Raw genomic sequence first — 27,998 nt, forward strand, 5'->3', positions numbered from 1 at the left:
GACATTTTGATTTGACATTTGTCATGTAATTTTCATCTGTTCTGTGGTATGAGTTGTGTTTCTGATTTTTCCAACATTTATTGCAAAAACAGTTATTTAAACTTCGTTAAAATCGTACCTGTCCACTGCAAAAACGCACGGAACTAATAAATAACCACCATTTATAAAGAAAACCTTTCTTTTCCGTATTTAATGAGCAGGTACGTATCTATGTTATCTTTGATAAATATTACAACTATTTAACGATATTTAAAATTATTATTATTTTATACTCATTTAATGGCCTGTATCAACCTTCGTAATACGGTCGTATTCGGTTAATATTGATCTGACCGTACTTACCTGATTATTGAATTCAACAATTTATAGGTTATCCTTGAGGTATATCAAAGTAAACTGAGTACCTAAGTAGATCATGGCTAGGATGGAATTATTGCAAACTGTGACCGGGCATAAAGGGATAGTTTGGAATGTATCATGGCACCCTCTCGGTAAAATATTTGCATCATGTGGAGAAGACAAAACCATCAAGCTCTGGAATAAAGAAGGACAGGAATGGGCTATAAAGACAGTTCTTGTGGATGGACACCAACGCACCATCAGGGAAGTGGCGTGGTCTCCTTGTGGAAACTTCCTTGCATCAGGCAGCTTTGATGCTACCACAGCCATTTGGGACAAGAAAAGCGGTCTGTATGAAGTTCTAATTAATCTAAACTTAGTATAGAAGTTTATGATCCCATTGCAATGTCATACTATGTCTGCAGGTCAGTTTGAATGCAATGCTACACTGGAAGGACATGAGAATGAAGTAAAAAGTGTGGCATGGTCTCAATCTGGGCAGCTGCTAGCAACTTGTGGGCGAGACAAATCTGTCTGGGTGTGGGAGGTGGCAGGGGATGATGAATATGAATGTGCTTCAGTTCTCAATGCTCACAATCAAGATGTCAAGAAAGTTAGTACTATTACATATACTGAAGTTGTTAAGCTTAAAGAAGTCTAAAAATTAAAATTGATTATTTTTGTAGGTGGCATGGCACCCAACTCTAGACATCCTGGCTTCAGCATCCTATGACAACACTGTCAAGCTCTACAAGGAGGATCCTGTGGACAATGACTGGTCATGTGTAGCAACCTTGCAATCCCATGAGTCTACTGTGTGGAGTTTAGCCTTTGATAAGACTGGGGAGAGACTGGCCACATGCAGTGATGACAGGACTGTTAAAATATGGAAGGAATATAAACCTGACAATCAGGAGGGAGTGATGGTTCAAGATAGAGATTCTGTATGGAAATGTGTTTGCACACTTTCCGGGTATCACTCAAGATGTGTATATGACATAGCTTGGTGCCATAAGACTGGCTTGATAGCCACTGCTTGTGGTGATGACATCATTAGAATATTTAAAGAGGCTGAAGACTCTGACCCTAATGCTCCAACATTTGATTTGATTTGCACAAAACTGAATGCTCATGCTCAAGATGTCAACTGTGTTGCATGGAATCCTACTGGGAACCAAGAACTGCTTTCTTGTAGTGATGATGGTGAAATAAGAATATGGAAGATATCTGACTAGAGACACAAGTAGTGTTGTTTAGTTTTAAGATCAAATTTGTACTCTACTGTATACATCTTGGAATATTATGTTTATGCACTTACATTAAGACACTGCTAGTTGATTTTATTAATCAAACTTACTTCATTGACCTTAAAAGATTTGTTTGTTTTTATATTGGTGAGATAATAATAAATGATTATGTTTTTTTGTTAATGTTATATTATTATATTGTTTTAAAGAAATATTGTCACCTGAAGTGAAATAAATTCATTTCATATAAGCTAGCAATTATAGTTTTATTTCCAATTCTGTTCCAGAGACTACTAAGTACAGTTAATGTATTTTCTGACTGTTTAATTTTTTTGATAGTATGTTCATGTAACATCTGTAGTTCTTATGGTTATAGTATACAGTGAAAACTGGATAAGTGGAATCGCAAGGGACCGGCTGTTTTGTTCCGCTTATCCAGGTTTTCCATTTATCCAGTTTTCCAATTAACCAGGTTCAAATAAAACGTCTTCTCACTTATAGAGGCTCTCGCTAATAGAGGTTGTCGATGCTAGTAATGTCGCTTATAGAGGTCACGTACAGTCAGCTGCAGAGAAAAGGAGACCCGCCATACAAATTTCTATGTAAGGGGGTCTACTTTTCTCCGCAGCTGACTTTACATGCTATTAGAGCAGGCGCTAAGTCGGGAAAACTAAATATATCTTTTATTTAATATACATGTAGATATAAATTAACAAAAAATAGGTTTAATCCTGACTTCTAAAAGCAATCAAAATAATCCACAGTACTGTTCTACAAAAACAATATCTTTCCTTTGTTATGAAGTAACTTATATTTAAACAAAATCACTTCTAATATTTATTTATGCAAGAAACCATTATGGTTAAATAAATCAATATACAGATTGTACTTTAATGAAAAAATTCGATTTTTTAAATTTATCCCGAAGAGATAAACACTTGATTGTGTGCTTAGGCATTGCTTATCTAACAGCACGGCACCGCAACGCAGCTAAAACCAAACTGAACGATGTGTAATCTCATCCAAAATATATAGCTAAAACATAAACCAATTTTCCACTCATAGAGGTTGCGGAGACGACTACTTCCAGTTGCAGAGGTAAAAATAAGAAATTTCCGAAAAAATGGATTCCACATATAGAGGTCCCAAAATTCCACTTATAGAGGTAATTCGTTGTTAAGGGACCGGGACCGAGAACTTAGGTCCACTTAAAGAGGTTTTCCACTTACCCAGGTGCCACTTATCCAGTTTCCACTGTAGTCTTATAATAGGAAATTAAATGTGCTATGTGTTTTCTTTTGAGAATATCTAATTTTCATCTATTTTCAGATCTTCTATCTTGATGCTTGTGAAATTAGGAAGTTTGCACATAATTGGCAAACAAACAGTTTTCCCAAAATTTTACTCTATTTCTGCATCCATCAAAATGTCAATGGGAGAGAGGGAAATAACTGGACTGACACTTGGCAAGGTGGTGTCAGTGTTGGAAGATTTTGCCCCGAAAAGTCTTGCAGAAAGTTGGGATAACACTGGCTTGCTGGTAGAGCCGTACACTCCCAGGTACCTTAATCCTCCGATAATCAATTATATATAAGACATTTAAAATGCAGCTCATTTTGCTAATACCTGTTAAATAAGACAAATCTTCATGTAATTTTGTGTCTGTTTCGGCTTGATGATACATTTTAAGCGGTTAAAGGCTCTACTTCCGCACGCACGCACAATATCGCCATGTGTGTTGACCAACATAGCACGCTTGTTTCACTGTTTAAATCCACTGGTTCTCGCATTCACTTTACTGTATGTAAATCCTGACAGTGTAATAGGTATTTAAAACTTAATATTATTTTCAGGAATATAACGAAGTTGTTATTAACCAATGACTTGACAGAGACCGTAGCTAAGGAAGCTGATAAGCAAGGTTGCGAAATGATTGTTGCATACCATCCTCCTATATTTGCTCCTCTGAAATCTGTAGTGCAAAGGTAAACATATTTTTTATTATTAGACACTTATATGTATTTTAATATAGGAAGCAAAGGAACCGATGAATCGCCTGATAGTAAAAAAATACCATCGCCTATAGACACCCACAACACCAGAGGGGTTGTAAGTGCGTTGTCGGAGATGTAGGTATTGTAGGTAGCAATAAGAAAAATCTCAATCTATTAAATAGCCTAAAATGGTGAACTAATAATTAGGCCTCAAATTTTACAATTTAAAACGCAAGAGACAGCAGCATATTTTTCTTGCCTATTTTAATTGGTAAATTGAAATGTAAAGATACTGGTCTAATCAGAACTTTTTTCAGTGCCTGGAAGCAACGCATCGTATCGTTCTTACTCGAAAAACGCATATCGCTCTATTCTCCCCACACAAGCTGGGACTGCGTGCAAGGTGGCGTGAACGACTGGCTGGCTTCAGCCTTCACTGTCAAGGAGTCCAAACCTATCACTCCTGGAGCTGACCCTAACTTCGGAGCCGGAAGGTAACAATTTATATCTCTTTAATACCTTTTAATAATTTTTTGTATTGGAAATTCTGTCCCTCTACGCATAATCATCGCGTTAGAACTGGCATTGGCGCAGTCATAATGGATCGTTCACCATATTCTCAGTCGTAAAATGCTAAAGCTTAAAAGCTTATTCCTAACTCTTTTAGCGAATGTTCTGACGTAGGTATGTAGGGTAAATCTCATTTTACCTACCGTTATTATAGGTACCTCCATCTACAAACCGAGATACCTCTATCAGACGCCATCGGACGAGTGAAGCAGTTGACCGGCTTGCCCCACGTTCGCCTTGCGTTGGCTAAGGGCAAGTCGACATCGGACGGCGTTAAAACCGTCGCGCTGTGCGCTGGATCCGGCGCTTCTGTTCTCAAAGAGGTTCCTGCTGATTTATACTTGACAGGTGAGCAAAAGCGTCTATTTTATTTGACATACATCTGTAATATATCTAAGTCGTAATCTCTAACAGATGCGATCGCTAAAGTTAAGCAACTGGGTGCGTAGCCGAATGGCACAAACGCTCACGAAACGCTCACGAAACGAAACGCTAGTAGGGTTTACTGACGATTCGCCAAAAAACGTTTCCCAAAGTTTCACATCCCAAACTATTATTCCCAAATTATCATTTCCCAAATAAACGTTTGGCAAAACAACTTATCGCAAATTGACATTTAGCAAAACTTTTTTTGGCAAGTATTTGTTTCCCAAAATATTTACTTGGTCAAATTTCATTTTACCAAATGTTATTTAGTCAAAGGTATTGTTAGGCAAAATTTCCATTTCCCAATATATTGTAATTAAATGGTGCATTGGAAATTTGTTTGTTGATTTTATACTTTGTGTCCAAGATTTGTGTGAAATAATGTGTATGTCGTACCTACTTTTTTTCCTCCTGCTGCAAATGTCAAGGATGACAATTTCACTTACATGTCCGGATACATTCTATTAATAAGAAACCTTATGTTTTCAAGACCATTATGTTCTATTAATTTTTAATTACTTTAAAACGCCATTTGCTCACTGTCAACCTAACACGCTCCTCCTCGCTTCGCTCGTCGTCGCACCTAAACTGACCCTGTCACACACGAGTTTTCTGTTACAATACTAATAAAATTATTACATTACATTTATGCCTTGTAATATTTATTGTCAAACGTGGTTTTGCATGGTGTAATTTGTAGAAACATTTTTTGACAAAAAAATAGTTGACAAAATAATTTTGTCCAATAATATTAGTTTGACAAAAATAAAGTTGAGCAAACTTTTCGTGTCCAACTGAAGCCTTGGGAATAAAACTGAAATTATCATTTGACAATATTAAGTTAAATTTGGCAAAAAAATCTTCAGTAAATTAAATTAATCCTGTAGAAATGAAAATGCAAATTCCTAAATATTTTCGAAATTTGCGATGTGAAATTTTGACCAAACATGTTTTTGGGATAATAAGTTTTGCCATTAAAAACGTTTGCGAAATAAAGTTTTGACTAAATAAAATTTGACTAAGTAAAATTGTGCCAAATGATAATTTGACCAAACAAAATCATTGCGAAACATACCTTTGCCAAACAATACTTTGGGAAATGAAACTATTTCGAAATGATTATTGGGAAATGAAATTTGACGAAACGTTTTTTGGCGAAACGGCAGGACACCCGCTAGTAGATATCTATCCCTATCGCTCTTGCGTATTGGCGCGACAGAGCCGGATTACGTTTCGTTTTCGTTTGGCGTCGGAGAAATGCCATTCGGCTACGGGGCCTGGCTTGCATATCATTCATATAAAATCGCCGTCAATAGAAATTGTCAACAATGTAAACAAACCATTTTATAAAATGTCAATATTTTAGCACAATCTTACTATTTTAAAGGTTGAGGATCATGATGTGATATGAATTGATTAAATAACACATGGATTTAGCCAGTATCTGATGAGTTAAAATAGAAATTAAAGACATTTTGACTACAAGGTTTGTTTACATTGTGCACAAATTCTATTGACGGCGACTTTTAGTAAAGGCAAGTCGACGTTGGATTTAGGATTAACAAGAAGTTAGTTAATTAAATGCATATTTTCAGGTGAGATGCTTCATCACGACGTGCTTGATGCCGCACAAAAAGGCATTTCGGTTATATTAACCAACCACTCGGACTCCGAGAGAGGATTCCTGTCAGTGTTCTCGCCGGATCTACAGAAAAGATTAGACAACCAAGTGAAAGTGTTTGTGAGCAAGACTGACAAGGACCCCTTGGTTACTGTGTAAGTTTGCATTTGTCATAGTTAGAAACAGGAACGTAGATAACAGGTTTAAAAAAGATGCCAAGAAGTGATTTTTGTAACTGATACCCCGACAGAGTTCTTTATCTTTTGTCTATGTTTTGCTTTAAACAATATATTTTCGCATTTAGTTTTAAATAAAAGAAACGCATTTAAGTTGTATATTTTATTAATAACTGTTATTTGTATTGTTAACCTTAATGTGAGATCAGTATTATTCGATGTTTAATTACCACGTAAATTATACAAAAGTTGCAAGTTCCATACATAAATACTAATATAACAGCAATCGGCTAGTTTTTGGCATTCCTACACTAGCATTACTCATACTCAGTTCACAATAGCTGGCAAGTCCGTTGTATATGCACTTTTGTCCTCGATCTCTTATGCGCGTGACTCAGTCCGCTTGGGATCTCTCGTTCTGGGAACTGCACTGAAAGACGTTTACATTTTTAGAGGCTGTATTTTATTGTTTGTTAGATTGTTGATAGCATGCAAACGGCTTACTTACGCAGGTGAAGTTTCTCGGGTTTGCTTTGAATTCTGTATTCTTTAGGGGTGTCTTTAATTCTTTCTAAAGAGGCTTTTTTCTTTCTTGTTGATCCAGGTCCAGTTGATACTTTAGTTATTGACGCTACTGTCCCGTTCTTATCATCGTAATTGATAACGTATTCGTTTCTTCTAGACTTTCTGTCTTTTGAGTAGTGCACTTCCCCATTTCTCTCGCCAGACTTAAGTTGCAACGAGTTGCGGTGGCGATCAGCGGAATTCGCGCTAGATCGTTTATGGTTTTCTACTGTGTCCTTCTTAGAAGTCGAATGACGACTTCCACTCCTCACATGTTGAGATTTACTTACTTTCGAGTCTTTACTGGGAGTGTCGGAAACCTCAGCAGTCCGTTCGGTTATATTTTTGTCCGCACGTCTAAGTGATTCTGTCTGCCTGCTCGTCGACGTGGATCTCTCCTCCTTATTTCTTTTACTTTCTGTTGTTGTATTGCTTTGTGAGTTTTCTGAAGGGCCGCTAGATTGCGGAATATCTGACGGTGTTGCGACAGTTTTTAAGTCTTTCTTTTTCCTTGAGGAGTTTGTGTTTCTGTTTAAACTATCATTTTGTTTGTCTGCTTTTTGGATTTTTTCTCGAGAGTTTGTCTGACTTCGAGTAGTTTCTTGATGACCCTTACTAGTCATTTCATGTGTTGCACGCGACTTCCGGTTTGATTCATATTGATCTGCTTTATGACTCTCAGTTGGTTTAATGTCAGTTTCAGCCTTCTCATGTCGTGTACGTGTTCTTCGTTCAACTGCATACTTATCTGCTTTCTGAACGATTTCTCTATGATCAGTGTCAGTTTTATGTGACTGGCGCGATTTAATACCAATTTCTGGTTTACATATTTTATCTTCACTGTTTATTGGTGTTGCATTATTGCAAAGTTCTTTGTTTATGTTGACATAAGTAGGCACCGCCTCGTAGTCGTCCTCCTCGCTTAAATATAATTTAGCGGTATCTGAAGGATGGTTTTCAATATAATTAGTTTGCTCTTCCTCTGTTCCGTATTTGTTTATCCTAAAACAAAAATACGAAATAAAATTTAAACGACAATATAACAAAAATAAAATTTACACGACAATTTATAATACGAAATATATGTTATGATACTTATGATGTTGTTGTTAGTTGTTATTGTTATTGATTATTTATGTAGGTGGTATATTTTAGCTGGTTAATGGAATATTACCTTGCGGAAACATTTTGTTTGATATGGTGGGTTCGTCGATGTGATTTTTCCAAGGAGCTTAATCGATTAGCTTTAGGGGGCTCAGATATACTTCGAATTGCCGGTGAGGAAACCTCTTCATATCTTCGTGACCTAGAACGTCTTGTAGAATCTTGTGTTTGCTGTTTTATCACTACAGAATCCTGTTCTACAATAGGCTTCAAAACGGTTACTTTTTCAGAATCTCTGTCGGTATATTTTGTACGCGACCTTGGCGTTGGTATAGGAGCAAAGTTTGTTTTAAGAGGAATATTTTGATATTCCACAGCGTCTTCTGATTCGGCTTCACTGTGACACACACTGTTTGATACACTGTTAGAGACTTGCTGAATAAGCCGAACCGATTGGAAAATATTATCAATTGCTTCATTTTGCATTTTTATTCTATCTCTGATGAACTTAGGCTTATCATCTTCTGTATTATTTTTATCATTCTGAATACCAAAGTAAGTTAGATCAGATTGCCGAAGTTGGCGTGTTTTCGATCTTGCCGGCGTCGGGGACGCCTGCAATGCCTTCAATTTTTCTTTAACTGAATTGAAGGTGTCAGTAACTTCACTGGTTGACGAATACTGTTGGCTAGTATGCTGACTTTTTGAGCTTACACTCTTGATAAGACCTGAAAAGAAAAACATGAATCAGATATGAGAAAATATTACCATTTTTGATCACAATTATTAATTCAATACTTATACTATGTATATACCTGCATTAATTGGCCTCGAAGTAAATGTTTTAAGAGGACTGCTTATGTCAGTTTCACTAGTCATGCTGGAGGTTGTTTCATTACTGCACCTTCTTTCTTGCAGCTGCCTATTGATTAATGAAACAGCTGTTGGAACATCTGAATGCTCATTGCATGTACTGGACTTTTTAGCACTTCGAACGTCGTCAGCGAGCCCAAGAGCCATGTTCTCCCCTAGGAGATATGGTTTGGGCTTAGGAATTTTGTTTTTGAGAATACTTTTTGTAGCTGCTGTATTCTCATCGTTTTCAACTACCTCACTAGTGTTGTGTTGTAATAAATCAACCATCGTATCATCAGTTGTTTTCTTTTCGAGCAATAGGGTAGTCGGTCTCTCGGGTTTCTTCATTGGTACGAAAGCACTTTTTCTTCTTCGGAAATCGTTTGTAGGTGGCGGTTTTTCATCAGTTGCTATAATATTAACTTTCCCAGATTCAGCCGCAAAGTGTAATTCAGTCTTGCAAAATTCAACTTTCTTTCGCCTTCTTTCAGCTTCTTCAAGACCCTGGGCTTTCCTGTGTTGATAGTCTTCTTCAGATTCAAGTGTGATGGGCACTGTAATTGATACTTTACCTGCTGACTGCAGTGTAATACTGCTTTCACTTGGTTCTTCTATCACTACATTGTGCCCTCTGTTATTAGATATATATTGATTGGTTTTGTTGAATGAAGTTTGCCGGCTTTTGTTAAGCCAATCTTTGAACGAATCTTCAGGGGGATAATATTTCCTGTCCTTTCTTTCATAATCTGCGTGATCGTTTACTATTTCAGTCGACTTGCAGATGCCACTGTCCGTGGAGGACTCCATTGCCAGTGTGTCGTTACAGTGTGAGATGGTTTCATTTAGCGGATCTGTTTCTTCAAAGCTGTAACTTTTGCGTCTGTTAGTCCAATCGTTACTCCCGTTCAGTAATGACTTGTATTTAAGAGTGCTCAGCGATATAGGAGCATCTAACAATGGGGAGGCTCTACTGCTTAACTTCATGGTCGAAATGTCACTATTTTCTGAATCATACGAATACTTTCTGAATATACTTCTGTGATGGGGTTTGGGATCGAGATCGATAATACTGGCGTTGTCAGTAGACGAAGATTCTTCACTGGGCATTCTTACTGAGCTCTTGCTTGTGGAACTTTTCCATTTTGAAGGTTGAGAAATTTCTGTGTCGTCTGGTTCTGTCACTTTGTAATTCTCTGCTTCTGGAGTATCAACCAACTCCAAGGGGGTTGAGGATATTTCCAGCGGTAGTGACGGCAGCGATGGTAGCGAAGGGGTATCTCCAAAGGGTCTGTTGGTTAACGAAGGAGATAGTAGTCTGGTGCCGGAAGATATTACCTGAAAGGAACAAAAAGGTAATTTAAACCTCATTTAAAATACGTTTATGTAGTAACAATCAAAACAATGAAACAATTGACTTCTAAATTGAGTATTAGAAATTGAAGTACAACGTATGTAGATGAATCTGGTCATTGACTGTGGTTATGAAACTTATGAATAGCAAAACATTTTTTTAATGGCACATAGACTTATTATCATAAGAAGCAAATTTTGACAAGTTCCTCCTCACTAGCGACTGTGAGGAGGCCTTAGTAGCCGAGGAGCCTTAATGGTTCATATTAATAGACAATAGCTTTGAAAGTGTGTAGTTTTTATCTTGATGGTTTTAGGGATTATTACTTGTGTCACAATACAAGTCATTGCCCTAACCACTTTTTACGCCTCGTTGTTTGGTTCGGGCTTAAGATATTAATCTAACAATTCTCTGATCTTAACACTCGTATCTGGCCGACACTATTTATCTGATTAACGCTTACTTGTTCACATTTGTATTATTGAAAAGTTAGTTTAGGAAAATGATGCACTCACGGCTCTCTCCACCATGCGACGACGTCTGTTTAGTAGTGGTGAGGACTAAAATATCGAAGCACCATTGTATGGCGCCAAAAAATGTCGTGCGTTTTCAAGAGTAGGATCATGATCATCTTCAATAATAAAGGTAATGGAATTCTTACTCATCACCCGTCCTCGAGTGGGGTACGAGTCAGCATGTTCCACATGCGAGCGCGTGAGTGCTTGCGTGCAACACTCCCATAGCACAAAATGGCTCTAATGCAGTTTCTGCAGAACCAGTTCATCTTGAACAATCATGGTAATAAAGGTGAAGGTACACAGGTACATGGTACTTACTCTGCGAGACGAGTGCACCATGTAGGACGTTGCTGCGCCCGGGCCCGCGGTGGAGTGGTACGCAGCCCGCATGACGCGCATGCGCGCGCCCGGCGCGCTGGCGTGCAGCACTTCCATCGCGCGCGCCACCTGCCGTGTGACGCCACCCTCTGTCACCTGGAAACATGATTACGGGGGTAGCTGTATTGTGTTTAACTTTAATTCGATACAAAACAAGTGAAGATCGCGAGATTAAACCCCTACGCTCAAATCCTGGCGAGGAAAATGCTAGAACACGGTCAAACGATATTCCTGTTCAATACTGTATGTATATCTAAATATTCATGAATTGTCCCAGCCCCATGCGACTGTCGCAATACAGAAAGCGGGGACAAATGGGAATGGTGGGGCAATCGATTTTTTTTTTGCGTTAGATAATATTACGATATGGATGGTAACGAAACATGTGTAAGTTATTTGAAAGTATTTTCTGTAACATGCAAGTTTAAGTGCAAGACACATTGAGGTAGGAAAGTTTAAATTTATTCAATCAAGATTTGTATTTGGCCTGGTTTTAAAAATAGAAAATAGATAACATATTGACGTCGTAGCCTTATAAATAAAATAAGTAAATAGGTATCTCATGGGTCATGTGCTCCACCATAGACCGCATCATCACTTACCATCAGGTGTGATCGTGGTCAAACGTCTACCTATTCAACTTTAAAAAAAATGAAAATATGACATTTAACGCATGGCACATAAAACAACGAGCTTGCTCACACGTCCTTGTTTAATAGTATGTAAAAAATAAAACATACATATTATTATTATCTAGTGAAAGGTTTCTTTGAAAGGGTAGTTGCATGGAAGCGGGTTTGAACTTGTTAACATTAAAGCTGCTACTTTTAGAAAAAGTCGAACAAATAAAGCGTCACGTGATGCCTTCCTTTTTATATAAATAATAGAATCCTTATAAGTTCCCAAAGATAGTAATGAATGTAGAGATGGGTAGTGAGTAAATACTCAAGAGTAAATATCGAGTAAATACTCAGTATTTACTCAAAATACCCGTATTTACTCGTTTTTACTCAAATTGGTGGGTATAAACTATTTAGCGTGCTGAAACGGAAATATAAATTAGAAATATTGGTGTATTTTGTCATCGGCTACTAAGTTAAGTAATCAAATTTATATGAATTTTATTTTAAAGATGTGCTCTCCGTACATGTAATTATTTTTCACAAAAATAAAATTCAGAAATTACCTGTGTGTTATACATCATCTGATAGGTCTTCAAAAATTAATTTAATGTTTCTAAAAAAGTTTTTTAATAATATGAACAGTTTTGGAATAAAACGATATTTGAGGCCGAAATAATGTTTATACCTTTATAACTTTCGAATACGTTGTTGGAAAAATATCCAGAAACCGTCAAATTATTGCCCATATAATACAAAACACAAAACTAGTACTTTAAACGTCATCAGCTGAGCCATTTTTGAGTTTTCTTTAGAAAACCCTTAATAAAGAGTCCTAAGTGCTACATTAACAATCACTTCCGAACGTCATGCCGTTATCTAGAACATCAATTTAATTTAAGTCTCATACTTTTACTGTAAATAACAGCTTTTTTAAAACAGAACTGCTAACTAAACATTATCACTATTTTTTTCTCACAGTGATTACCTCTTTTTCGACAAACTAAGACTCCCATAAACTTCGTACAATATAAATATCATTTAAACATGTCCACACAGTTAAAATAAACACGATTAAGTACTTAAATCTCATTTTTTTAATTATTTTTAGGTAACAGTTTCTACTCACCCAAATGAGTAAATACGAGTAATTACTCGGTGCTTTGAGTAAATTACGGGTAAATACTCAGTATTTACTCACCCCTACCCATCTCTAAATGAATGTAATGATGCTTTAAAATAAACTGAACTTAGCTTTAAATAAAAACGTTTTGTTATTAACATTGGTTTTTACAACGGAATTTACAATTTCATTTCTAGAAATAGGTACTATACAGCTGTCTAAAAACACTAAAACATAAACACTGCTGGTTTGTAGGTCGCTACTGAAAGGTAAGTGTTTGTCACTGGTTTGGTCACTGGCGTAATTTATGCTTGCGTTAATTTATGGATCTCGGCAAACCGATTACCGTGTCACAGAAACATAAAAAACTAAGTACATTAAGAAGTACCTATTACACTTTACGAAAACTTGTGTAGTTTTGTGATCTGAACTTGGTTATTCTAGAATATAGGTAGCTCTATGCTATGGGTCACAATTTTTTTTACTCCGCTGCAGCAAAGTCAAAGTTTTTGTAGGTGTCTGTCTACTTAATGTAGCTGTTATAGAGAAAAACCTTAGAACCGCCAGACTTTCCTAATTTTCTCAAGGATGAAACGAATGCGATAATGTAGAGTTAGATCGACGTTTAATGTGACGACCGGTCTGGGATTGCTAAGCCGCGGTCCTGGGTTCGAATCCCGGTAAGGGCGTTTATTTATGTGATAAGCACAGATATTTGTTCCTGAGTTTGTGAATGTTTTCTAAGTATATAAGTATTTATATATTTTTCCCCTCACTAGCTCGGAAACACGTGTTTTGTCCTTTAATACCAGCGGGTAAAAACGCATTTTATCCACTAGTGGGTAAAGTAATTTGACCTTGAATAAAGTCAAATTAACTGCTTTAAAATTGATTAAAGTAGGTGAATCTAGTAATAAAGATGATTTACCACATGTGGAACTACTGGAAGCAGTGATAAACGCATTTTTTGCGTTGTAGTGTCCTCGTTATAGTGAGGGGAAAAGTTTTGTGTTACACTCGGGTGCAAATGTATTTTACTTCTCGTGTGTTAAAAAACTCGCAAGTTCAGGATTCTATTCTCGAACCACTCGCTTCGCTCGTGGTTCAACTACAGAATCCTTTCACTTGCTCGTTTTTCAATTCCACACTCGGCGTTAAAGTACAACTTTGCCCCCTTGTATAACAAATAACTAATGTATATCGTTGTCTGAGTACCCATAACACAAGCCTTCTTGAGTTTACCGTGGGACTCCGTCAATCTGTGTAAATATGTCCTATAATATTTATTTGTTTATTTATTAAAAACATAGCCGTCGGACCGAACTAGCTAATATGCAGCCATTAAACGTCGATGCTAAACATTATCCCATTAGATTATTCTTGAGAAAATTCGGTTATGTGTATTTCCATTGGTCTGGCGGCTCTGACGGCATCCGCGTAGTGGGCTTTAAACGTCGATAAAATTAATAGTCAGACGTACTTCTGGCGGCTCTGGGCCGCTGGGGGGTAAAAGAATAGTCAGACGTACTTTACAAGCTTATTCTATTCAATGAATCTATATTTTAATGACGTTCGAAAGTTAGGTACTTTTCTACCTATTATAACGTAGAAGCGTGCTACAATAAAATTTGAGAGGTCGACAATTCGTTACAGTTTTTACGTTGTTCCGAGTAAGTTCTCACATGAAATATTCATGACCACAGTTTATGATGAGCTCAACTGTTATTATAACTGTCCGCCGACGCTGTTGCGCCGGTCGCTGTACAACCGCACTGACGGGAACATGCAGTTACTCGCAGTAGACCTTATTCAGAAATAAAAAATACATATATTCAATTAACCACGTCTCGCTCAGTCACAGTGTAAGCTTGATAGAATAGCGAAGCGATGTAACTGCGTCGTGTTTGATAGTATAAGCAAGGGTTTGCCTCGCATGATTCTAATGCTAATTGATGTCATATCGTTTCTAGCAGGCGATCTAAACTAACAAGTAACAATACTACGTCTCAGAAAATTGCATCGAATTTAGGAATGCAACAAATAGGGCTGCTGCGTGCTCCGAACCGCAACGTCCGTAACCAATACTTAGTAGCTAGCTTTGATATAATTTCGATACGCCAAATGCACATTTAAGAGTAGAAACAGAAGCCATTACAAAAATTCAAAGTCACCGTATATGAGACGTGTGTATGAGACGAACGAGCTTTCGCGAAAACTAGCTATGCTTCATTAACAACTAATGCATCTAAGAACGACAACTCCTTGATCAGATTAACAAAAATAGTGTTTTACTAAAATTTCCCTAATCATGTTACGCCCCATTCCCAACGAAAAAAAAATGTTAGGTAGTTAGAATCATGTACAAAAACGGCTGTTTTTTTTACAGAACACTTTTGTTTTTATCTGCTCGATCGATCTAAATCTTCCGAAATTAGTACGAGCTGACTACCAACTTAAGACGCTACGGGAGCGAAAATGCTAAAATGGAAAGGAGCCCCCCTTTCAATTTGGGAATTTCAGTTAAATATACTAGTGTTATTAACTAGATTTATCGAAAAAAATATGTCCATTAAGAACAAATCAGTTAAAAGATATTGCGAAAAAATCTTTAAAATCGAGGTTCCGCTCTTGACTGTTTCCTCCTTCAAAACTTATTTAAACGGAACGAAATTTGAGAATCTGAATAACAATGAAATAATCTGTGTCGGACCGTTTATATTTTTTGGCTAATTGTTACCGATTTTGAGTATCACATCTTTTTTGAGCTAAATTGAAAAAGGCCGTTTTTAGAAATTTTTGATTGGCTCTAGCGTCTTTTAAAATAAAAATAGCAAAAAAATCAAAACGGTCCGACTAGTCTCTAAACGGTCTAGACTAGAAAAAATTATAATAATCTGTGTTGAAAAAAATCATTGCTCTATCTTCAAAAACCAGGGAGGAAATAGTCGAGAGCGTTTGTATGGAGAATTGACCTGTATCCTATCGTCTTAATAACAAGTTAATTTATCTAATTTACGGTCGTCGCACCTATAGGTGTAGTACCTATTTTACTATAGAGTAGGTACCTATCCTACTGTCTTTTATCCGGGATCTAGTAATTATTCATTGGTAAGCGTAGGTTTAATATTGGACTTACACAATGGCGAGTCAGCAGATAAAACATATCTTATCGGAACAATTGTTGTAAAACCTGCTCAGACTTAGTACGAGCATAAGCGACCTTCGGTGGCAAGTACATTTATTTGCCGTAGTGACGTGATCGCCGATGCGGGGGCGAAATGAAATTGCGAGTCGGATTGCGATCTTTTCCAATGAACAATGAGTGAACTTCTGGAGCTCACAGTGGGTGTCTTCTTTCAAGACTGGGTCTCATTTATTTGCGTTATTTAAACCTATATCGAATCCAAACCCGGCGGAATGCGCTCGAATGCATTTACTTAAACATCCAATAACAGTTCAGTCGTACACAAACTACCACTAGGATAGCCGGTAGAGTGGTCTAGCGGTAGCGACGTAAGCCGTATCAATAAGCATATGTTATACCTACCTACTGAGTCCAAAAACAGACGCAGAAACCACCAATTTTACGTTTTCCCACTATTTGACTTTGCCGGACTCTAGACCTAGTACGGCTCGGCTACTGGTAGGGTTGGTCACTTTTTTTTTGTGCATGAAACTATTGTCGAGATCCTAATCTAGAATCAGTTATTTAGCGCGTTCTATAATAGAGCTTACAGAAATTTTGGACGCACCTACATCTATGACTAAAAACGGAGAGTAATAAAACAAGCCGACGACGGTCTTAATTATGCTAATTGCGGATCCGCTATGGCAGATGCCGTTTGACTAGTTGTCGGCGAGCAGTTCATTCAGCAACTAATCAATCAATAATTATCTTTTTATTGATTCGATAACTTTCAAATCGAATTAACGATGATGATGAAAAAAGTTTTTAATTAAACGTGGGCTAGGTACGCTTTAACGGGAAGTAATCTTCTTGCCCTTGTTTTAAAGTTTTCAAAGATTTCAATTAAGTCTGTGGTTAAAAAACCTCAATCAAATTAGATCTACATCGTTAATCGTAAACATTGTTGCAAACCTTAACCGTCAATATATTAGATCAAGGCGAATTATCTCAGAAAATACGGTGACGTCATGACGTGATCGGACGCCAACGAAAACCAAAAGTAAGGTCGCACTCGCAACCCACTGATCTCGAGACATGACGAGCACATACGTGATGGCAGATAACGGTCAACGCGTCCAGAAAAACGTGTGAAATGAATGACATGTGCCCGCGATAGTTTGACACACCCGTGCTATTATCGCTTGTGTTTTGTTATTGTCAACAGCACTACCACTGTTATTATTTATTGTAACGGGACTTCTTCGAAACCACGGGGACAATGCTATCCTCGAAACTTCGGTCATTTACGCAACTAAAAACGTAATTTCTATACGTTACTTCCTAATTCTGAAAAAGAAGTTTACTTAAATATCGTGAAAATTTAAGTCAGTCTTTGTTTTATTTTAACGACACTTATCTGATAAAAAGTTAAAGCAAAATTAAGTGAAACTGATAGAAGTATTTCCATATTTTTTCGTTATTAACACAAGTCGAAACTTGTGACAACAAATTTAACACAAAAGGCTAAAGCGATGACACCTAAACTAAGAATTTAAGCATCTATAGGTAGCTGTCAACTCAAGGTATTTAACAGACAGGTAGGTACCGCCCTGATGACTTCACAGCAACGTCATAATTTTTTCTATGCTCTCGATTATTGTGATTTTTATTGTACAGTCAACAGCAAAGGTGGCCGCGCGAAGTGTTTAAGAATATCTTGGCGCGACTTTATTGTTAAGGGAATATCAGCGTCCAAGGTATTTTTGAACACCTCCCCGCTTAGCGACTGCTGCTGACTACACCTTGACTTGTATAATTAAGGTTTACAGCGCGCGGTGGTGTGATCCGCGCCGGGTCGTCGACTCGCGGGGGCGAGCGCGCCATATCCACCGACTCGCAAGAAACCACTTAAAAATCCCCACGTTCTACTGATTCACCTTAAATGATTTACATATCCTAATGATTCAGTCCGAACTTCGATCCGATACTGACGTAGTACTTAATATAATAACTTATACCTGGTACTGATCTTACTGTTCGCCGCTATAATAAATTAGTTGTATGTTTATATATTGACTGAAGCAATTTGTTATTTCCGGATTACGAGATGTAACAGTCGTAACAGACATGTCTAAGACTTTGAACACATTCTATTAATTCATGCAAATTATTAATGATTCACTTATTTATTATCATCCTCTAACATCAAATTCCCCAGGTCTTCTTGCTGGGGGAAATAAATATGAACAAGGAAACATGAACACTAAAAATTCGTCGTTTCAGCGTGAACTCCGTGTCAACGTCCTTGATTACGCCATTGACATTGATATTACGAAATTAGTGCCTAAGTATTCGATTTCTTTTGTCGCTATGACTCACAGGTCATCTGCCCGTCACGGAAACTTCCAAACCGTTAGATATTGGTCATATTTACATATTTCCCACCGTGACGACATTTGTAGGTACGCAATTATGAGAAAGCGAGATATTATGATACTATAGGCCGGTTCACACGTATTAAGTTGTCAAGTAATTAACTAAATTTTAACTTAATTTTAAGCGACTTAATTTTAAGTAAGCGTTTACACGTAGTAACAGCTAAGCTCTTTAGTCATCCCGAAATGGACGATCAACAGCGCGTTCAAGTCATTCATATCTATCTATTCAGCGAGGTTTTAGACGAAATGAAGGATAAAATAGACAGGGAAACGAGAGCACCCACGAGACTGTGGGTGAGAAACTGCATAAGCAGAAGGAATGATAATGGCGCTAGTGCAACTTTGTTTAGTATATTCTTCAATAAACTTCACTGTAGTGTCTTCCGACCACTTCGACATTTTTCAAAAAAGATAGTTAACTCACGAACATACGATAGCAACCGCTCCGCCAAACTTATACAATTAACTAATATTTAACTAAATCGTGCCTGTCCAAACGTGTCAAGTGGTAGTTCACGCCCACCCACTGAACAGAAAAATAGACAAAATTCTAATTTACTTGCTTAAGTGCACACTAAATATTAAGTTGTAACTTATTACTAAATTGATTGTTTACACGCTTTAAGTCGCTTAAAATTAAGTTAAAATTTAGTTAATTACTTGACAACTTAATACGTGTGAACCGGCCTGGTCATCAAGGATTACCTCTAGACTAGACGTAAACACACATATATTGATTAATTTCAGTGTGGGCATAAATCTGTCAGATTACCTTCAGGTTAATGTTAGCGCTGGCTTGATGATTGCTAGTTAAATGATCATTAAACGACATTAGGCTGCTGGTAATGACGATGCGTACAAACAGCACGGATGGTCTGGCGCAGCCTCGGGCCCGCGGCCTTTGCGCAGGATTTCCGGCACCTGCACACGAGCCCAGACCAACAACCTCAGCTCAACCCAACGTTTACTCGACTATCAATCCATCTCTAACATAACTTCAACCTAATATCTTTAATAAAATGCTTAGTCTAAGATCACACTTATTATACTGGTTTGAAGTCAAACGCATGTTTAGTATTGAGAATACTGGCTGGCACAGCACAATAAGAAAATTATTAGGGATGTACCGACTAGTCGGGAAAGCCGACTATCCGGCCACTTTTGTAGTCGGCGATTAGTCGGCGACTAGTCGGCAAAAAAGGCCGATTAGTCGGCACTTCATAAGTGATAGAAAAACAGTACAAAAATAAATCAATGCTGCTGTGGTTGTATTGTGTACCTATTTGTTATGCCTTTCTTAGTCAAAACAACAAATATCAGATATCACAAAAATAATGTCCTACTTAGGACTATCAATTTCATAGGCAGGATTCATTACCTACTATGCCAAACCGGTTGTTAAAAATGGAAAATCTATCTAAATATTTTCATAGACATTTGAACCTGTAAAAAAATCATGAAAAGCGCTAGCAAAGGACCAAAAACGACATTCAAAATGTGAACTTAGTTGAAAAAACTGTTTTGGCCGACTAGTCGGCCGACTAATCGGCCACCCCAGCGCCGACTAGTCGGTAGTCGGCCTAGTCGGCCAAATCAATAGTCGGTACATCCCTAAAAATTATGCCTTTAGATGTAGACTTTTTGATACTATGGTACTAGTTAATTTCCTATCCTTGACGTGATCGCTCAACTTCATGATCACATTAAGCAGCTCAGTGACAATGAATCCAAGCTGTACCTACATTTTGTGTTGTATTGTGTGTGTAAGCATACTTACTTATATTAAAAGGAATAAGAATGAAGGACGAGTTGTTTTCTTTGTTTTTGTGAACATGCTCGCTCCGCGTGGTTCCGAGCTTTGTCATGTTATTTAGTATGCCAACACCGTCTCATACATGTTGTCAATACAAATAAAGACCGGTACATATGTTAAATAAGAATTCTACATCAAACAATGTTTCGCAAATCAGTGAAAGGTGTTGTTTTGTGTAATTGACATGACCACAATAATCTGTTGCGGCAAACAAAAGCAGGCTAATTTGTGTCACGCGCGAAATGTAGTGAAAGAGTTTCGTTTTTGCGCTAATAACCCTAAACTTTCTTAACGTAATTTGAATTTTCTTCCAATTACAATTCTGCAATGAAAAATATATCAACGCGGTTTTATCGTTATTTTATGGTTAGCAATAATTCATGTACAACTTTCTTATCATAATCAATCATAATTAGAATTTTCTACATGTCTAATAGTCTTGTAGTGAAAAAGACATCAACGCGGTTTTGATCTCAGATTATGTACGCAACGGACAGATTTGGTACCACGGTTTAATCTTGGTCAGGCCTCAATCTACTATCAATTTATCTGTGCGACTATCGAATGATCTAATTAAGTGACAAGACCAAGACCTTGTGGAGCCATGACCCGTCACCGGGTACCAGTCTCGTTGTAGGTACCGATAAATTGAAGTAGCCAAGAACGAGTTACACTAGCTCGAGTAGAGGTTACTAAAATACATTTTTTTCATGAATTGAAATGGTTAATATCCATACTAATGTTATAAATGGGTGTGTCTGTTTGTTTGTCCGTCTTTCACGGCAAAACGGAGCGATGAATTGACGTGGTTTTTTAAGTGGAGATAGTGGAAGGGATAGAAAGTGACATTTCAACTTGGGAATTTTAGTTAAATATACAAGTGTTATTAACTAGGTAGATTTATCGAAAAAAATTGTCCATTAAGAACAACTTAGTCAAAAGATATTTCAAAAAAATCTTTAAAATCGAGGTTCCGCTCTCGACTCTTTCCTCCTTCAAAACTTTATCAATCGGAACGAAATTTGAGAATCAGAATAACAATGAAATAGTCTATGTCGGACCGTTTACCTTTTTTGGTGAATTGTTACCAATTTTGAGTATCACACCTTTTTTTGCGCCACAATGAAAAAGGCCGTTTTTGGAAATTTTTGATTGGCTCTAGAGTCTTTAAAAAGCAGAATATCAAAAAAATCAAAACGGTCCGACACAGATAAAAATAATAACAATCTGTGTTGAAAAAATCATTGCTCTATCTTCAAAAACCAGGGAGGAAATAGTCGAGAGCGTTTGTATGGAGAATTGACCCCTACCGTATCGTCTTAATACATTTGTAACATTAGTACGGTTTTAAGACATTTTAGTCTTGGATTTATAAAGATTTTTATGTTCTAGGCAAGAATTTCATTTTTAGGGTTCCGTAGTCAACTAGGAACCCTTATAGTTTCGCCATGTCTGCCCGTCCGTCCGTCCGCGGATAATCTCAGTAACCGTAAGCACTAGAAAGCTGAAATTTGGTACCAATATGTATATCAATTGCGCCAACAAAGTGCAAAAATAAAAAATGGAAAAAAATGTTTTATTAGGGTACCCCCCCTACATATGGGCTACAAGTGGGGGCTGATATTTTTTTCATTCCAACCCCAACGTGTGATATATTGTTGGATAGGTATTTAAAAATGAATAAGGGTTTTACTAAGATCGTTTTTTGATAATATTAATATTTTCGGAAATAATCGCTCCTAAAGGAAAAAACCGGCCAAGAGCGTGTCGGGCCACGCTCAGTGTAGGGTTCCGTAGTTTTCAGTATTTTTCTGAAAAACTACTGAACCTATCAAGTTCAAAACAATTTTCCTAGAAGGTCTTTATAAAGTTCTACTTTTGTGATTTTTTTCATATTTTTTAAACATATGGTTCAAAAGTTAGAGGGGGGGGACGCACTTTTTTTTTCTTTAGGAGCGATTATTTCCGAAAATATTAATATTATCAAAAAACGATCTTAGTAAACCCGTATTCATTTTTAAATACCTATCCAACAATATATCACATGTTGGGGTTAGAATGAAAAAAATATCAGCCCCCACTTTACATGTAAGGGGGGTACCCTAATAAAACATTTTTTTCCATTTTTTATTTTTGCACTTTGTTGGCGTGATTGATATACATATTGGTACCAAATTTCAGCTTTCTAGTGCTAACGGTTACTGAGATTATCCGCGGACGGACGGACGGACGGACGGACGGACAGACAGACATGGCGAAACTATAAGGGTTCCTAGTTGACTACGGAACCCTAAAAAAGTGCATCCCCCCCCCTCTAACTTTTGAACCATATGTTTAAAAAATATGAAAAAAATCACAAAAGTAGAACTTTATAAAGACTTTCTAGGAAAATTGTTTTGAACTTGATAGGTTCAGTAGTTTTTAAGAAAAATACGGAAAACTACGGAACCCTACACTGAGCGTGGCCCGATACGCTCTTGGCCGGTTTTTTTAATAATCGGTGTCTATGTAGTCGGAGGAGTTTAATCAAAAACAAGTTATCGCGGTGGATACGAAACGGACGAAACCCTAAAGCCCGCAACCCGCAATTACTAACAATATCGTTTCCTATGAATAGACAAGCGCAAAAACTACATTTTATTTTAAGTAAATTTACAGAAACTAGTTTTTGCTTTTAAATTTACCTACTGGACCTTGACTTATTGAAGCTTACTACCAAGACTTAAAGCTTCTATTATAAACATATGAGCATAAATATGTCATTGGCTTTACATTTACCTTTATTTATTTGCTTACCAGTTATATACTTTTATATAACGTGTCCTGCACGGGAAGCATGGTCGCGCGATAGACGATAAAATACCATGCCTGATATTTTATCGTCTATCGCGCGACCATGCTTCCCGTGCTGCAAAAAATACGTTGGATACAAATTGTGATACAGTAGAGGTAGAGCTAATCTAAATTGCAAATCATGGCCAGAGCTACACATTGTGTAGGTAGAGATATACTTTAGTTTTTCTTAAAGCAAATTGACACGTTTGAAAATAAGTCCAATACCAGATGTCGTACACCTATACTTAACAATTTAAATCAATACACGCCCACCATTCACCTGCCGAAATTGTAAAAAAACCACGAGTCCTCGATCATAAAACAAATATGACGGATTGTTTATTTTATTCGTTCAATGATGTCTTCATTCAATAAACGTGGATATAATATTTTCTAGTTAGAGTTCTAGTAAAGGCAATTGAGTATTTTTATGATTAAAAAAAAAACTTTCCCGCTCAGTCAGTTACTACTGACTAGGCTACGATAAGGACACACGTTTACAATACCATATCACCAGTTGTCTAGAAGATATGATTATCAAGTAAATCGTCATAGTCCAGTTATCAGTTAAACAAAAATTAGTATTGGTATCTCTACATAGGGTCAGTTGTCGCCTATTTAAATTTGCTCTGTATCTTATCGCCAATGTAAATAATAAATATGTTAAACTAAAATGTTGCAATGTTTTTTGTAGACAGACAAGTTAGTCAGAGCGAACATGCTGGCCCGCAGATTTGCTCGGTGTACAGATGAGGTCAAAATTACTCTCTTCAAGGCTTACTGTACATCACTGTACACGTCAAGTCTGTGGGTTAGATATACTCAGCGGGCTTACAATGCCCTGCGCATCCAATACAATAATGCGTTTAGGATGTTGTTGAGACTGCCGCGTTTCTGCAGCGCGTCGACCATGTTTGCAGAGGCGCGCACAGATGGCTTCGATGCTGTGTGGCGCAAGAAAACTGCCTCACTGCTTGACAGAGTGCGCGGCAGTAGCAACAGCATTCTAAACATGATAGCAAATAAGCTAGATTGTCCGCTGTTATGGGCAATGAGTCAGAGGACGAAGTCACTTTTAATTATTAATTATTAAATATTACTTGTTTAATTTTGTTACTAACATAGATAATAAGCGACTTAACTAACACATTTCTTGGACCATTTGATGTCTGAATTGAATAAATAAAATAAAAAAAAATTAAGTACCTAAGCTTAAGTTATTAATTCAAAGTTTCTAACAAAAGTTAAGATTGTGACATTGATGACACTGGGGCCAACTGGCTGCCTACGCGTTTAAAGACTGAGGTACTTATTTACCTACTCACCAGCTATCTACATAAATATATGAGATTACAATATTACCTACATAGGAGCTGATGGAATTTATTATCATAGTATGATAATGTCATGACAAAGAAAACGACTTTATGTTACGTTACGACAAAACGTTTTGTGTTTGTTAACTACCATTGTTTGGAAGAGCGACACTTTTCAATTTAATGATATTCGGATGTTGGGACTAGTTTCTATTCTGGCATTGTTCGTAAAGCAACTATAATGTATATTTACAAACAATGATATGTAATTCATATCAATCAGTGCAATTAGTATCGTAAAGCAGGAACATAATCAGAAATCATTTACAAACATACCAATGAATGAATGATAGATGTGATGCTGTCAGTAGCGTCTACAAAAACTTTGCTAGCTAGTAAGTAGGTACCTGTGTTATTAATTCCTGGATAAACTTATTTGGAAGTAAAGTCGTGACTTTTTTCAGCTATATTGTATCCTCGGTCTTATAGTTACTGTAACGTCTTAAAGTAGGTATATAATAAAAAATCCTATTTTAAAAACCTACATTAAGATTGCAACCTTAGTTTACGGAAAACCACTTGCGTAATTAGTAACAACACAGCCATAATAAGTAGTAGGCAGTTGAGATGCGCTACAAGTTCTAATTTTAATGAAGAGGAAGTTGTCCAATAGAATAGAGTAGACAAAGCGATCGGTAGCTTCCTCGCATCCGCCGCGACTTTCTCCGTTCGATAATCGCTACGGATCGGATCCGCGATCTCCATTGTGTTACTTGAAATATGGCGCACTATCTCACGTCTTGCCATGCGTTGCGTTATTTTTTATAGCTGTCACGTAACACTTATGGGATCATTGCCGGTTTTATAATTATCATAACCTAGGTTGGGTACAGTAAGCTGCAATGTTAGCTTCAATTACGCTGAAAACGTACCAAACATCGACCCTTGTAGTAGAGTCAATCTAGATAAATATTACAGGGTGGCCCAAAAATACGTTGACAAACGTTTGTATAATTATTTTTCTGTCCTTATACGAATGATTGTCCAACAAATTAAAATGTGAAACCTTAATAATTTTTGACCAAATACATCGAATCGCCTTCAAAATGCCCTCCTTTGGCTTTGAAGTACAAACGCAAATGTAAGAAAAAAAAAAATAACGATATGCCGCTGCACCTCTAGTATGACTTTCGTCTAACTTATTGCACGTTTAGCTTTTTAAATATCCTAATTTTTGTAATCAATAAACGGGCTAGGGTTTTAAGATTGATTACAAACTATAATTTATAGTTTTAAGTGAGGTGAATTTACGTAGGTAGGCTGAAACGTATCGAACGTATGAATATGAAAAAATCGCCGTTTTACAATTGGTCTACATAGCAAATCTTGCGAAATGGACATGAATGCTGTTGAAATATTCATGGTGAATGTAGAAATATACAATAAATATAGGCTCAAAAATATTTTCGGTAACTTCGATATTTTGGTTTATTTCAACATTTTACTATTCTTTGTCAACGTAATTTTGGGCCACCCTGTATGTTCTGTTTTATCGGACTAGGTGAGTGTAAAGTTCAATTTTAATTTATTCTTTATTCTTTATTGATTTATTCCTTAAATTAACATTAACAGCCTAGCTAAACATGTCAATCGTACAGGAGGGTATAAACATGAATAATCCTGGTACACTTATATAAAATAGTGTGGCGGAACATAGAGTACATAATATAGTAGGTACTCACACGTGGAATTTAAGCCTCCGTATGAATAAGTTCCGCTTAGTATCGTAAAAATATTATAACTTCCTATGTATAATTCAGGCAGGCAATTATGGTCGCGCGATAAATGATAAAACATCTGGCCGTCTCTATCGCACTTACTAATAGTGCGATAGGGACGGCCTGCTATTTTATCGTCTATCGCGCGACCATGCTTCCCGTGCAGGTTGCATCCTGAAAACGACTCCGGGTTGCCACTTGTTTTGGTCAATACTAAGAACCAGAGGCAAAAGTTAAGTTACATAATTTCAGGAAAACGTACAATTTATTTTAAAAGAATTTTATAAGTAAATATAGAAAATACCTAAACATCTCGTATTTCTTTTCCCGGTTGCCGAAGAAGCAATTCAAGCAATGCTTTCTAAGTCTGTATTGTAAATTCCTGGACCAGACTTGTTATTAGGGTGGAGCGAAAATACACTTTTCTGGAATTAGCAAACCTAATAGTTGTCAATCAATGCCCCTTAGTCTATGAAGCCTTTGTGCAAATTTTCAGCTTTTTAAATCAACATCTTCTGCCTCCGCATTTTGTTTGAAATTTTGAAAATCTCATACAAACCTGAAAATTCAACTTTTAGATAAAAAATGTTTTTCGGCAGTATTATGTTCAGTATACATTATTGATACATATTATTACAAGAAACTACCAAAAATTGCGAAAATAGCGTTAAAAATCGCCAATTTTCAGTATTTTAGCGGCTATTTTGGCGAATGTACTGAAACTAGACAAACTTTGGCGATTCTTGACGCTATTTTCGCAACTTTTTGTAGTTTCTCATAATGATAGGTATCAATAACATATACTAAACATAATACTGCCGAAATTTTTTTTTTATCTGAAAGTTGAATTTTTAGGTTTGTATGAGATTTTCAAAATTTCAACCCTAATGCGGAGGCAGAAGATGTTGATTTAAAAAGCCGAAAATTTGCACAAAGGCTTCATAGACTAAGGGGCATTGATTGATAACTATTAGGTTTGCTAATTCCAGAAAAGTGTTTTTTCGCTCCACCCTACTTGTTATATTAACGTTGCTCATTAAAATACAAAAAGCAACGTGTAGGTACCTATGCGGTATATTTATGTTCCATAAAATTGAAGAAACAAAGAAAAACGAGACACACGGTACGGTGCCGGACAGGTCTGCGGGACCTCTTTCCGAAGTTGAACCTTACCGTAACGGTACACTAGTACCATTTAGGTTTTGAGGCAATAGCCTAGCTATGTAGCTCAGGCAATCGCGTCATTCCAAGTTTTAAATACCGTATAAGGAAAGACAACTTCACTCTTTTGGCAATGACCGCTTCTTAATCGAAATGCCATAAGTTTAACCGGTAAGGAACATAGCTATAGGTACCTATCGTCTATATCATCACCTATCTTTCGCATTCTCATCAGTTTTTAATTAGCAACTATGGATTCTAACTTAACATGTTCCATATATGGTGGTTAATTGATTTCTATAGCCCGTCATGTTGTAGACTTCTGCATAGTTGAAGTTCTTACTGTGTGTGGTGTTAATGCAGTGTTAAGACCTAAACTTTTGAAGTTAGACAGCTTTTATTATTTGTTATGTAAACTTATACAAGGAAGTAATTGATAAGCTTTAGTAGCGTAGCGGCCTCACCTTCCCATATTCGGCGGCTCCAGCCCACTCCCGCCGCCATTGACCTGCCACTTCCATTTCAGTGAGACTTGCTCTCGATCGCTGCAGCTACAGTCGGGAGCGCTCGCTCGTTCGTTGCGCGTACGTCCACGCGCCGCGCTGGCTTGAAGCCTACTGGCGCGTACGCAGCGCCGAAGCCTT

The 27,998-nt window shown here is 37.0% G+C and overlaps 2 protein-coding genes across 4 annotated transcripts; one reads left to right on the forward strand and one right to left on the reverse strand.

The window, feature by feature from the left end:
* The first annotated feature begins 20 nt into the window (after window positions 1-20).
* LOC125227916 (probable cytosolic iron-sulfur protein assembly protein Ciao1) lies at window positions 21-6,526 on the forward strand. 2 transcript variants are annotated; one of them, XM_048132322.1, is made up of 6 exons: window positions 28-200; window positions 2,916-3,146; window positions 3,440-3,571; window positions 3,898-4,074; window positions 4,305-4,498; window positions 6,172-6,526. In XM_048132322.1, exons 1-6 carry the CDS (start codon window positions 193-195, stop codon window positions 6,354-6,356), a joined length of 927 nt encoding a protein of 308 aa, XP_047988279.1. In that variant the 5' UTR covers window positions 28-192; the 3' UTR covers window positions 6,357-6,526. The 2 variants fall into 2 exon arrangements, with proteins under 2 accessions (XP_047988278.1, XP_047988279.1); XM_048132321.1 differs by lacking the exons at window positions 2,916-3,146; window positions 3,440-3,571; window positions 3,898-4,074; window positions 4,305-4,498; window positions 6,172-6,526 and adding exons at window positions 370-686; window positions 765-952; window positions 1,026-1,840 and having other exon boundaries at window positions 21-200.
* LOC125227915 lies at window positions 6,522-27,998 on the reverse strand. 2 transcript variants are annotated; one of them, XM_048132319.1, is made up of 6 exons: window positions 27,819-27,998; window positions 11,084-11,239; window positions 8,857-10,231; window positions 8,112-8,769; window positions 6,882-7,939; window positions 6,522-6,803 (listed from the first exon to the last, which is right to left on the reverse strand). In XM_048132319.1, the coding sequence occupies exons 1-6, from the start codon at window positions 27,873-27,875 to the stop codon at window positions 6,706-6,708; spliced, it is 3,402 nt and encodes a 1,133-aa protein (XP_047988276.1). In that variant the 5' UTR covers window positions 27,876-27,998; the 3' UTR covers window positions 6,522-6,705. The 2 variants fall into 2 exon arrangements, with proteins under 2 accessions (XP_047988276.1, XP_047988277.1); XM_048132320.1 differs by having other exon boundaries at window positions 6,522-6,798; window positions 27,819-27,997.

This window comes from Leguminivora glycinivorella, chromosome 7, assembly GCF_023078275.1.
Source record: "Leguminivora glycinivorella isolate SPB_JAAS2020 chromosome 7, LegGlyc_1.1, whole genome shotgun sequence".
Classification (NCBI taxonomy): Eukaryota; Metazoa; Arthropoda; class Insecta; order Lepidoptera; family Tortricidae; genus Leguminivora; species Leguminivora glycinivorella.

Excerpts from the sequence above, each read along its gene's own strand:
- LOC125227915 (XM_048132319.1), bottom strand. The coding sequence starts at position 27,875 with ATGGAAGTGGCAGGTCAATGGCGGCGGGAGTGGGCTGGAGCCGCCGAA. Across the intron at positions 11,240-27,818 it reads GAGCCGCCGAATATGGGAAG|GTGACAGAGGGTGGCGTCAC; the intron begins GTGAGGCCGCTA and ends TCATGTTTCCAG. Across the intron at positions 7,940-8,111 it reads AAACAAAATGTTTCCGCAAG|GATAAACAAATACGGAACAG; the intron begins GTAATATTCCAT and ends TTTTTGTTTTAG.
- LOC125227916 (XM_048132321.1), top strand. The coding sequence starts at position 416 with ATGGCTAGGATGGAATTATTGCAAACTGTGACCGGGCATAAAGGGATA. Across the intron at positions 687-764 it reads CATTTGGGACAAGAAAAGCG|GTCAGTTTGAATGCAATGCT; the intron begins GTCTGTATGAAG and ends CTATGTCTGCAG. Across the intron at positions 953-1,025 it reads ACAATCAAGATGTCAAGAAA|GTGGCATGGCACCCAACTCT; the intron begins GTTAGTACTATT and ends TTATTTTTGTAG.